Genomic DNA, 12897 nt, shown 5'->3' with positions numbered 1-12897 from the left:
TTTCAGGGAATACAGTTCATATTGTTTGATAGATTGATTTTTTCACTTTAAAATCAACTGACTTTGCATCACAAACCTATATTTTGAGAAAATACTTAGAGAAAAGCTATGAATAAACACTCAGGAAGAACTGTTTGTCTTTCACAAATAGTACTATAGTACAAAAATTCCATTTTCTACTTTCCTATGTAGGGAAAACCCTACTTTTCTATGGTGTTTTTCTTTCCCATGAGTCTCCTTTACTCCTCAAATAAAACACTTCACTTCTGATTGCCAAATGTGTGGAGGTTTTTCCCCATACATGCAATTCTCTGTGACACTATTTGAGTGTCCTACCATTTATTTCAACTCGGACACTACCTACCTGGAGACAGTGTCAAACCTTACAAGTTAGGTGTCCCATGAGACTGCTGCCCCTTGCCCCCCACCTACAATTCATACCTCAGAAATCAGTTGCAAGCCCAGGTTATCACCAGTGCTTCTGACCAACTGGCTATAGATCAGACATTCCAAAGATTGTTTGATTAATTTGCTAGAGATGTTCACAGAACTCAGGGAAACACATTTACTAGTTTATTAAAGGACATGATAAAGAAAACAGATGAACATCCAGATGAAGAGATACATAGGGTAAGGAATAGGAGGGTCCAAGAGCAGAAGTTTCTGCATCTGTGGAGTTGGGTGCTTCACCCCCCTGATGAGGATGCATTTGCCCACCTGGAAGCTCTCTGAGAGATACTGGGATTTTGTGGAGGCTTCCTTGTGTAAGCATGATCAGTTATTAACCCAATTTCCAGCCCCTCTCTCCTCTGTGGAGGGTGGGGGGCTTAGACTGAAAATTCCAAGCATCAATCATAAGTTTGGTCTATCTGGTGACCAGCCCCCACCAAGGAGCCATCCAGAATCCCACCCAGAGTCCCTTATTAGAACAGAATATGCTCCTACTGCATTTATCACTTACAAACTACTAAAGTTTTAGAAGCCTGGTATGAAGGGACAGGGTCAAAGACAAATATTAGAACAAGAGATGCTCATAGTGTTATCACTTAAGAAATTACAAGGGTTTTAGGAGTTTTGTGCCAGTAACTGGAGGCAGAGACAAATATATATATCTCTATTATCTCACAAGTACTAAAAACATGTTTTCAAATACAACTATAATAAAAAAATGAAAAATTAGTGGCAATTAGTAAAATAAAATATAAAATTTTCAAAATAGAACTTCTAAAGAAAATCATAAGTAATGACTACTGTCAGATGTATATTTTTGTAATAAACTTTATGGGCTGAGTAATCCATATGCCACATTAAATTTAGTTCAACAGTGCTCATTGAACCCAAAAATATCAAGAAAATGTGCATCTCTCTTTCTGTGATATATGACAAATGTGAAGAGCAGTGTCTTTTTCCCCATAATATCCAATCTGTGCTGCCTTGGACAGGACTTGAAGGCTGTGGAAGATGTCAATGTTAAGCCATTGAAAAAGAGTCATTCTGTTGTTTCGCTGAAAAGACATTTGATGATCCATTAGCAGAGAAGTGTGAACTTACCCTTTTTGAAAGGATTCTTTATGCTTTTAGGCTGTGTAGTAATTTTTTCAATGAATCCTTTGTGTCTTGAGTTTTTCTGAATATTTATGAAGAAAATATTTTGAAACTTTACAAGTCTGTAATTCCCCAATTTATACTAATGAAATCATCAATTGTATCTCCTGATTTAAGATTTATTAAATATAGAAACTGCTTCTTAGAACAATAAATGTTAATAATTACTTAAAAATTACAGAACTCTAGTTTCTAGATATCATATCATAGCATTTTAGAGAGATAACCCTAATAATTGAGTCTAAAATGTATAAATTATATACATAGCATATATGTATATACATGTTATACAGTATACAGTATACATTTAGTCTTACAAGAAAGGAATAATAATGAAATAAGCCAGAGAGATGGAAAGAATTATGTCCTCAAGTTTTTATAATTTTGGTTTGCTTGGTTATTATATTGGGTTGTAGACCCAAAAATTTCTAAGCATAGATACTTTATCACTTAATTGAAATACTCAAGAGAGTAATTATGGTTTATATGGTACCACTTCCATTAAAAATGCGAATTTTTCTCTATTTGAACTATTGTAATGAGTGCTCCCAAACATCAATGACAGTTTGATTTGAGTTCATGTACAAATAAACAACTGGTCATCAGTTTGAATTAAAATAAAATTCACCATTCCTTATAGGCTCGATAGTGATGAATACAGATAGCATGCTTATTAAATCAGGTATACAGAGGTTCCAATTTGGAAATTTCCATAAAGTGATATAGATTTCTACCATTTCTCATAAAACAAAAAATCCCTTCATACCTTTATATGGTACTTTGTATTTTTCAAAAACACTTTTATATACACTTAAATAAATTAATGCTTACTTATTTTTGTGAGAGAGATTGACAGAATGGGAGCAAGGGAGGGCAGAGAGACAGGAGACACAGAATCAGCAGCAGGCTCCAGGCTCTGAGCTGTCAGCACTGAGCTCGATGTGGGGCTCGAACTCACAAACCACAAGATCACCACCTGAGCCAAAGCTGGATGCTCAACTGACTGAGCCACCCAGGTGCCTCACACTCTTTCTTTCTTTTTTTTTTTTTATTAAGTTTATTTATTTATTTTTAGAGACAGAGAGAGAGAGAGAGAGAGAGAGAGAGAGAGAGAGACTGTGAGTGAGGGAGGGGCAGAGAGAGAGGGAGAGAGAGAGAATCCCAGGCAAGCTCCCCATTACCAGTGCAGAGCCCTATGTGGGGCTCGAACTCATGAATCATGTGATCATGACCTGACCCAAAGTCAAAGACTTGACCAACTGAGCCACCCATGTGCCCTATATACGTTTTCAGACCCCGTGAACTTGAAAATAAAAATTCATCTGCATTATTTGTCATCAAACTGAAATACATAAAGGTTAATTGATTTATCTTGTGTTGTACAATTAATTCACAGCTAACTTGGGTTCACATCTACCTTTGGTTACCTACTGACATTTTGATCAGGATTGCCTATGGCAGTAAACGGATGATCTCTCCGTCCCTGGTGGCGCCTTTATGGCATGTAACAAAAACTATTCCCTGAGTTTGCAACGAGTTCTCTGTTGAGCACACATGTTTTGACTGTAGCTGAAGAATTCCCCTTTCTGGCTCTCCTTAAAGGTCTTTATTTGTATGTAGCAGCAGCAAACCCAGTATCAATCTTAGCAGCAGTGGCTCAGGGTTGAAGACATCTTAGAGCAATGGGGGCAACATGAGCAGTAACACATTTTAGTAGTTAGAATGTGGTTGGGATGATCTGGTTGGTCTGTGAAAAAATGGGAGGCAGAGAAGTTCCAGGAGAACTGCTACATTGTGGCAGCAGCCTGGCACACATAATTAATTATTAACACATGTTTATTACATGCTGCTGCAGAGTGGCTTCTGGGACAGTTGCTAAAATTTATTGAGACCCTATTTTAATTTTGCCTCAGCTGCTAATTGTGCTTAACCAGGAAAGAAAATACAACTCACAACACAAGATTCTTACAGGAAATGAATCCTCCTCATTTGGATGAAATGGTTAAAAATGAAACAAAAAATTGCATCTACTGTTTGCTCCATTACTGTCTCATTTCTGATTCCAAGATTTTTTATAGTCTAAATATTCTTTCTCAGGGTGGTATGTCTATCAAATGGATGTAATGTTAAGGACACCTATTAGATAAGAATATAGCATCCTGGGCATCTAATTCCCAAGACTCCTTACCAGGCAAGTTATGAGAGAGGAAGGATTAGAACATTAGCTGAAGAAGATATTTAGCATTGACTTCATGTTGCCATACACCAAACACAATTTTAAGCATATTAAATGTGTTAACTCTCCCCATCCTTACAACGAAATTTTCATATCTATGGTATTATTACAAATAATACGATTCCATTTCACAGATACTGAGGCACAGAGATGTTAAGTAATTTGCCCAGAGGGCAGAGCCAGATAGTCTAGCTCCATAGTAATTTTCTTAATCACTGGATTTTACTGTTTGTTTTTTTTTTAATTTTTTTTTCAACGTTTTTATTTTTATTTTTGGGACAGAGAGAGACAGAGCATGAACGGGGGAGGGGCAGAGAGAGAGGGAGACACAGAATCGGAAACAGGCTCCAGGCTCGGAGCCATCAGCCCAGAGCCTGACGCGGGGCTCGAACTCAGGACAGCGAGATCGTGACCTGGCTGAAGTCGGACGCCCAACCAACTGCGCCACCCAGGCGCCCCTGGATTTTACTGTTCTTGAGGTGGGCATGGCACCGATTCCAATCCTTGAATGGGCTCATTTGTTTGTTTTTGCCCCTACCTCTGTCTGTTAGAAGCAAGTTTGTTCCTCACTGGTCCATTTCTTGATATAATTACATATAATTACATAGAAATACTGTGTATCTCTCACTGATTTATGTCTTCATAAATTTCAATCACAGAAATAGAGTTTAATTTTTCTTAACACAATGTTCTCTTTCAAGAGACGTCTAACAAATCACATCATTCTCGGTCAAGGGTTGGCAAACTATAGCCCACAGATCAAATTCTTCCACTGTTCGGTTCTGCAAGTAAAAGATTTTTTGCAACACAGCTGTATTCATTCACAGTCCCATACTGTCTATGGCTGCTTTCATGCTACACTGGCAGAGTTGAACTGTTGTAACACAGAGTGTGTGGCCCGTAAAATATTTACTCTTTGGCCATTACAGAAAAAACTGCCAACCCCTGTTATGCTCCTGGTCGTTAAATAGACCCAGGATAAAATTATCTTTAAGCTAAATTTTGAGTAAACCCTTGAAATCTGCACCATTTTTTTAAACTTGCTTACTAACAGAATGGTTTCTTAAAGTATAGTTTCAATACCTACTCATTTTTCATCACAACAATCACAGTTGAGTAACTCATCAACAGAACTTTATGAACAATTCTTAAAAACCTTACTCTACACAAGGCACTGGTGAAGTACTGAGGAGGTGGGTGGAAGAGAGATGTAAAACATAATTCCAGATTACTAAGTGTTCCCTATTTAGGTGAAGAGACATAAACACAGATTCCTAGTGTAAGGAATCTCTTTACTCAGCCCTCGTTCTTAATTTCTACTCCTATTATAATTAAGTCCTATCACAGTCAGCTAAACGGTGAGAAAAGGGTACAGGTTATTTCTTATCTCTCTTTGTACAGGTCATAGTGCCTAGAAGAGTGTGATGTGCTTTCTTGGCACTCAGTTAAAATTTGTTGAATTTGATTTTCCTGTCATAAAAAATAAGATGAAAAGCAATCTTTGTGTATCTTGTAAATGGCAATGTATGAATTCATCCAACCATGCTTTCCACTCCACTCCCTCTCCTAGCCGTCTGGAGCAAGCTCCACTGGGAGCTATCAAGGAGGGACAAAGATATTCAAAGAATTTTACAGTGCACATTGTAAAATTGATTAAAACTGAGCACACTTTTTTCTCTAAGAAAAGAAGATAAGAAGATATTTATTAAATGCTGTCAGGAACTACTGTGGGATTTCACTGGCCTTGGCGTAAGAAGTTTCTAATGAAGATATTGTGTATTCTACTGGGAATCATTTTATAGAGAAAAGCAGATGTTATGATACTTTAGATTTCATGTGTTTTCCTCAGCAATCTCAGAAATCTCTTCTTCTAGCCCTCCCCAAATGCATGAAAAAGGAGGATCCAATGATCCTACTTGTTCTGTCAATTTCTACCTGGAATAAATACCTAAGACTAGCCTTATACTTTCTTTCTCAAATACAAATATTAAGTAATACAAAGATTGCTTCTGAATCTTGTTCTCTCACTGGAGTTGCTCATGTAATTTGCCTCCTGCAACTTGGTCAGATGTCTGCTCCTACTTCTCAAAGATCACATACTTCCAAAGGGCATGCTTATTTCTTTTCAAAGAAGTAGCACAGAATGGGATTCAACTGCATAGTAATACATCTCATGACGAAACCTCCTGATTGATACCGCTGGCCAAAGAGAGCTCATTTTCTGAAAGTGCACCTAAAGAGTTTTGTGTGGTCTCATCCCTTCTCCCGTGACCTATTAGTAGCTCCTTTGACGGGGTTCCAGAATTCTGAATTGGTTCAGTGGCAGATTCAAAAAGCTTTCTTTTCATCTTGACTGCTGTTCTCAGAGCTGTCTCTCTCCCACAGAGAGTTCTTTTTTAAACTATCCTTTCTAAGGATTTTTACTGTAACCCCATAAGGATTCCAGTTTTATCTTCCTTTTGTTCCTTTTCAACATCAATTAGTTGGTGAGGCAAACTGAGAAAAGATAAATCTACACTTTTGAACTAGGAATATAATTCAAAGCCGACACTGGCTTATCAACCTGATATTTCTCTATCCTTCTCCCTTTAAAATTGGGTGATATAAAACACAAGTATTCAATAAATGTTTGTAGAATGATTTGAGTTTTTACTGAAATGTCCAGGAATGAAAATGACAAAACTAAAAAACAAAACAAAACAAAACAAAACAAAACAGACAAAAATCAACTCCTAGTCTCTAAAGTGAAACATCTGTTCTAATTTCCTCACTATTCTTAATTGCTCCTACATGTAATATACTGACTTCAAAGGAAAGAAAATTAGCCCTTAAGTCAAGTTAAGGGACACCTTTTAAACTACGGATGTTTAACTGAATCACAAAAATCTCCATGTTCATCTGTTGTGAGGCTTTTATGAGGTTGATAAATTCGAAGAGGGCTGAAAGCAAAAATCCCATGAAACATTCTGCTGAGGTATTCCCAACAGTGTAGGATTAAATTACCACTCTACAGATGAACAAAAGAATGCTTTCTAGACAAAAATATTTTCTCCATTCACAGGCTATGAAACTCCCTTGAGTAAATAGCTTTGATGTATCCAGTTCTGGGACAACAATTATGTAAGACAAAGACAGAAATTGATAATCATTACAAAGGCATGGTGTTTTGTTTTTTTTTTAAATAATTTCTAGTTTGATTTTTTTTTTTTTGGAGGTCACTGGATATAAAAAGCAAGAATAATCTTATGCCACTAACATCCGCTTCAGTTTATTGGTTTAAATTAAAGTACCAACTTGGACAGGGTGTATATATGCTTGGCATGTATTTTTATGGCTTTTAAAAAGAGCACATTGAGCACAAGCATAGATATGAGCCAGGAGCATGAGCCCAGAGGAGACTTCCCAGGGGCTGGCTGCTTCTTTGGCAATGAGCTGTTTTTAGTTGGTAAAGACACACTCTCTACAAGAAAACACCGTCTTACTCTATATAACTTAAAAAAATTGCAAAGCCAGAAAATCACTTTGCTTTGTGTCTTTAAATTATTATGTTTGTGTCTTTTGTTCTGTGTTTTGTTTTGTTTCCTTTCCCCTGCAATATACTATTACCTCCAAATTTCATGGTTGTCTACCACAACTTAGGTTTTATACATAAAACAAATTTTCCTTTTCCTTTTTTTTCTTCTCTCTCTCTCTCTCTCTAAATATAAATAAATCAGATTTATAAATAATTCATTCTAAAGCCATCATTTTAACATGGGTGCTTACACTCCTGGGAAATAAATAATGTTTGTCTAGTTCTGACATTAGTTTCTTTCTAAAATATAACAAGTTTTCAGTTTAAAATTTGTTTTTAGTGTAGGTGCGCCTGGGTGGCTCAGCTGGTTGGGTGCCCGACTTCAGCTCAGGTCATGGTCTCACAGTTCATGAGTTTGAGCCCTGTGTTGGGCTCTGCGTTGATAGCTCGAAGTCTGGAGTCTGCTTGGGATTCTGTGTCTCCCCCTCTCTCTGCCCCTCCCCAACTCAGGCTCTGTTTCTCTCTCTCTCTCTCTCTCTCTCAAAAATAAATAAACATTAAAAAAATTTTTAAATTGATTTTTTTTTTAATTTTTTTTTTCAACATTTATTTATTTTTGGGACAGAGAGAGACAGAGCATGAACGGGGGAGGGGCAGAGAGAGAGGGAGACACAGAATCGGAAACAGGCTCCAGGCTCTGAGCCATCAGCCCAGAGCCTGACGCGGGGCTCGAACTCCCGGACCGCGAGATCGTGACCTGGCTGAAGTCGGACGCTCAACCGACTGCGCCACCCAGGCGCCCCTAAATTGATTTTTAATGTATATAATTTTTAATATATAATAATTTAATATAGATAGATAGATAGATAGATAGATAGATAGATGATGCAAGCAGGAGATATGGGCAGCAGGAGGGAGAGAGAGAATCTCAACCATGTTCCATGCCCAGCATGGAGCCTGATACAAGGGCTTGATCTCATGACCCTGGGATCATGACCTGAGCCAAAATGAAGAGTTGAACACTCAACCAACTGAGCTACCCAGGTGCCCCAAATTTTCAGTTTTAATATTCAAAACTTCTAATTTCACCCCGTTTTCCAATAAATGCTTCTTTTAAGCATTTTACTCATAGCCATTAATAAAAAGGTTTAATTTTTTTGGAAAGTACAAAATGATGACTCAAGTTTGCAAAATATTTCAAAGTAGAGTAGAAAATATTTTTAGAAATAATGACTTTCCCTAGAATGGATAATCTATCTAAGCACTGAAGACATTATACCTCCAATATAGGGAATTGTTAAAACTACTGTATATTCATTTCAAAAGAAAAAAAGAAAAAAAAAACATTATCACATTTGGAATACTGCACGGAATATACTTTAGTGATGTTCAGCCATAGAAGAAAGAAATCTGTAAATTTTGGTTATAGAAATCCCTGTGAGCACATTGCGTAATTAGGGAAACCTTGATATAGATGCATTTCCTTAAATAAATACTGTTAATACTATACTATTTTTCTAACCAGCTAAGATAATGCTAAAAGTGTGATAGGAAATTTTCCCAATTATCGAATGAACCTCAGCTTTGGAATGCCATTTTACAAATTACTAAGTATTGAATTCAATTCATATTTAGTGATTTATATTATAAAAATATGCTCTGAAACATTTGAAGCATTTATGTTTTACTGCTATAGCCATATGCCATCAAATTCATATGCTTGCTATATTCTTCCTTGCTGGTTCAGAGCCTGTTTGTAAGTCATGTTCCATTGAAAAACTCATAAATTAAAGAAACTTCTTAAGAAAACTAGAAAGAACTAAGATTTTCTTTTGGTAATGCTTCATGCACTAAGCTAGAAAAGTTTTCCTACAATATTTAAATGAATAATTCATTGCTTCAATAGGTTAACATTTGAGAAAGAAAACTGACATATAGGAAGTCAAACATTTAATACTCACTGTAGAGAATAGTTCCATTCAAAGTGTTTGTTTTTATAGTCAAGTAGATGGTAACAGTTCTGTTATGTTCTTTCCCTGGAACACATGTGAACTCATCCAGGGTTATAAAAAAAGGTAATTCTAGATAGGAATTCCCACTGAAAGATGGAAAAAGTAAACCTGCACCTGAAAGAAAAAAAAAGGTCATAGTACATTCTGCTAATCCGTAGATAAGAACATAGCATTTATAGTTAGCATTCATATAAAAAGATAAAGTTTATATTTACAAACATTAGACTCAATATTAAGAAATTCTGATATATAAGTATAATAGATTTGTGAAGTCATTGTCTCAAATAATCAACCACCAGTCCAGAGGAAAAGACCTAGAGCAAAAATTTTGTCATTGATGGATGGGCTTTAAAGGTAAATAAACACCCTGAAATTGTACGAAACAAAATCTGTGTTTTTGCACATGTGAAATAATAGTATTCATTAGATTCTTAAAATATTCTGATATGAATGTCTATAAATCACATTATACACTTAAATCAATGAACTTTATTTGGTGTAATTATACCTCAATAGTAAAGTACTGAAAAAAATCTGTGACACAAAAGATTAGAAAATCTACAGGTGCATTTCTATATAAAGATAGAAAATCTCTCTATCAAACCATATAGTGGGGTGCCTGCCTGGCTCAGCTAGAAAAGCATATGACTCTTTATCTTGGGGTTGTGAGTTTGAGCCTCATGTTTCGTGTAGAGATTGATAAAAAATATAGATTTAAAAAGAAAATAAATTATCACACAGAAAAGTTTTATTAATATTCATTAATATTTAGTGCTTTCCAATAATACTTAGATATTTTATAAGTGGTATTACTACAATATGCAAAGTTAATTTTTTAGAGTTATCCTTTTAGAATTATTACTCTTTTATTTAAAAAAATAAGTTTATTTTACTTATTTTAGGAGAGAAAGAGAGAGTGCAAGTGGGGGAGGGGCAGAGGGAGAGGGTGATAGAGAATCCCAAGCAGGTTCTGCACTGTCAGCGCAGAGCCCGACAGGGGGCTCAAACTCATAAATTGTGAGATCATGATCTGAGCAGAAATCAAGAGTTGGCTGCTTAACCGACTGAGTCAGATGCCCCAAGTTATTAATCTTTTAAATGATTAATCTCAAAATATTGAAGCACATAAAATTTGAAAAGTACTTATTTTATTGTCATGTACCTATAGACTAGCAACGTAGATCTATAGACTTGGTACTTTGAACAGGTATTAATACACAGAATGTGGAAATGCAACTTTATTATCAACACTCAAATCTTCCTTCAGAGATAGGATATCCCCTACCCTCTTCCACCAGCCAAGACCTGGAGGGACCTGACACTGCTATCCGCCTTGAGGGGCAGAAGGAAGCTGATTTCTGTTCTTTTTCTTGTCTTACCACCTCCCGTTCATGCTAGCTGCTGTTTCTGACCCTTTCGGCTTTGAATGTGGAGGAGGGTAGGTGGAGTGGAAAGGAGAGAGAAGTACACAGTAAAAGAGAGCTGTAAGAGCTGGTGATTGATGCTGTTATAAGCAAGCTCTCACTCTCTAGGAATAGCAGATGTTTAAAACTGACGGTTTCTCTTGCGGTAGAAATGTCATAAAATACAACATGCTCAGTCCAGTTTCATTTTCAGATAAACAACAAATAATGTTTTAGTGTAAGTATGTATGAAAGATTTCACAAAATATACTAGAAGAATTATTTGTATTTGAAATTCAAATTTAACTCCATGTGTCACATTTTTAGTTCTTAAATCTGGGAACCCTATGACTCATGAGCATGTGTGAATTCTTTAGAAATCCTTTGCCAACTACAATTCCTAGGACTTGTGCCATGACCTGCCTTTGGCTTGTCACTTCTAACTTGGTCCCATATTGATTTTTCACTTTAGCACAGACTCCTCAGTAGACAGCCACTTACCTGTGTCAAAGTAAAAGTTGTACTAGATAAAGTTAATCAGGCAAAGACTTTATTCAAGACTACTGCAATAAAGGAGAGGGGTCAGAATTCAGTCTTTCCTTAATTCCTCTGAAACAGAGTGGTAGAGCTTTTGAGAGCTGAGGTGGGGGAATCACACACTACTGTTTGCTAATTGGCCTTAACCCCCTAAAAAATATAAGCTTCTTCCTATCTTCATCACAGAACGGGCCTAGAGTCAGGAAGAAGACTGTCTAAAGTTTAGTCAAACTGAGGGGAATGTTAAGGCTGTCTAGGTCACTTGACTAGAAAAAACTACTACTTGGGTAGAACCTAAAAATGACCCTAGACCAAATTTCTTTCCTGAGGGGTTTCTTTCCTGACAATTTCTAGTCCCTGGGAAATACTTCTACATTCCCTGCTCTACTGTCTGTGAGGGTATTGTTAGTTTTCAGTCTTTACGCGCTCCCATGTACGCACGCACGCACATATACTCCCGAAGGCTGCTTTGGCTTTCTTTCTCAGGTATAAATATATGACTCTGTTGGTCCATGGTCTTCCTTTCCAAGTGATTTGGTTTTAGCTCCCCCCAAACACTGTCAGATGTGATGGGTGGGAGAATGTGAGGTGAGGACAAGATAGCTTTCTACAAAAACATTTCCTCAAAGTCGTGTCTCTAAAATCCTCTTTTTTTCTTCAAATGCTTGTTATATCAAGAACTCTTCCCAGTTAGATCTTGTTTTTAGATATGGCATCTCATTTTGTTTACAGCACTATATCTTGGTGCATGTGAAAGAGTTTATTTTTAATGTCCTGTTATGTTCATAACTTTGTTTTGTCAGATATAAATATAATGTATGTATTAGCAACTACTTGATTTAAGATATATGGTAACTTACATATTTAATATCACATATTTTTTAGCATTTCTTGGCTTTTTGCACACAATCTTTAATTTCTCAAAATTAATTTCCTTGGCTCTAGATTTTACTAGATCTTTTTTCAAACGGATCTGTTTTTAGGCCTACTTAGCAAATCCTGCATTAGTTCTCAGATGCCTAGAAAACTCTGTAATACTTAACACTTATTTGTATTAAAACATTCTCCTTGTTGCTCATGACACTATACTGCACTTTGACCATCTCCTCACCTGAACAACAGCTTCTTTGCAGACTGTTCTTTCAAACCATTCCACAATGCACATAGTTTCCAAGGCTCTGTCCTGGGTCAACTAGTTTGTCTGTGCTTTATCTAAACCTGATCCTCCTCCATTTTCTTATTCCCAGCACTTACACTCCCAGGCTTAGAAATTCAGCATCATTATCCACCCATCTCTTCTCAAACCATTGGTGGCTCCTGTCACCTCTTTCTTAGATCAAATCTAGCAACTTTCCTTCTGCTACCACTGCCCTTATTTAATTCTCATTATGCTTCAACTTAACTGTTGGCAATAGCTTCTTTCTAACTGGCCTCCCTGCCTATAGTTTCTATTAGCTGTCATTGCTATCACGTCAACTTTACTCAGGAGTAATCACCTCAGAGATTTGGTCAAAATCCTTCCCTAACTACAGAATAATTAATCTGCTTATGGAGTACACCAAGCCTTCCATGGTCTTATTTTTCAGTGCT

At 36.5% G+C, this 12897-nt stretch overlaps 1 protein-coding gene across 1 annotated transcript in view; it reads right to left on the bottom strand.

The window, feature by feature from the left end:
* Positions 1–12897, bottom strand: part of EYS (eyes shut homolog) — a 1631667-nt gene that overhangs the window by 303378 nt on the left and 1315392 nt on the right. Inside the window, exon 31 of the mRNA XM_047102761.1 lies at positions 9317–9481. Within this exon, the coding sequence (XP_046958717.1) occupies positions 9317–9481 (165 nt within the window). The remainder of the gene's footprint in view (positions 1–9316; positions 9482–12897) is intronic.

The sequence above is a fragment of the Lynx rufus genome, unplaced genomic scaffold (assembly GCF_022079265.1).
Source record: "Lynx rufus isolate CCGP_SWC_20201006 ecotype Redwood Valley unplaced genomic scaffold, mLynRuf1.p SCAF_6, whole genome shotgun sequence".
Classification (NCBI taxonomy): Eukaryota; Metazoa; Chordata; class Mammalia; order Carnivora; family Felidae; genus Lynx; species Lynx rufus.
Note: the sequence above shows the minus strand (reverse complement) of the source record. Positions and strands in the feature narration are given on the sequence as shown.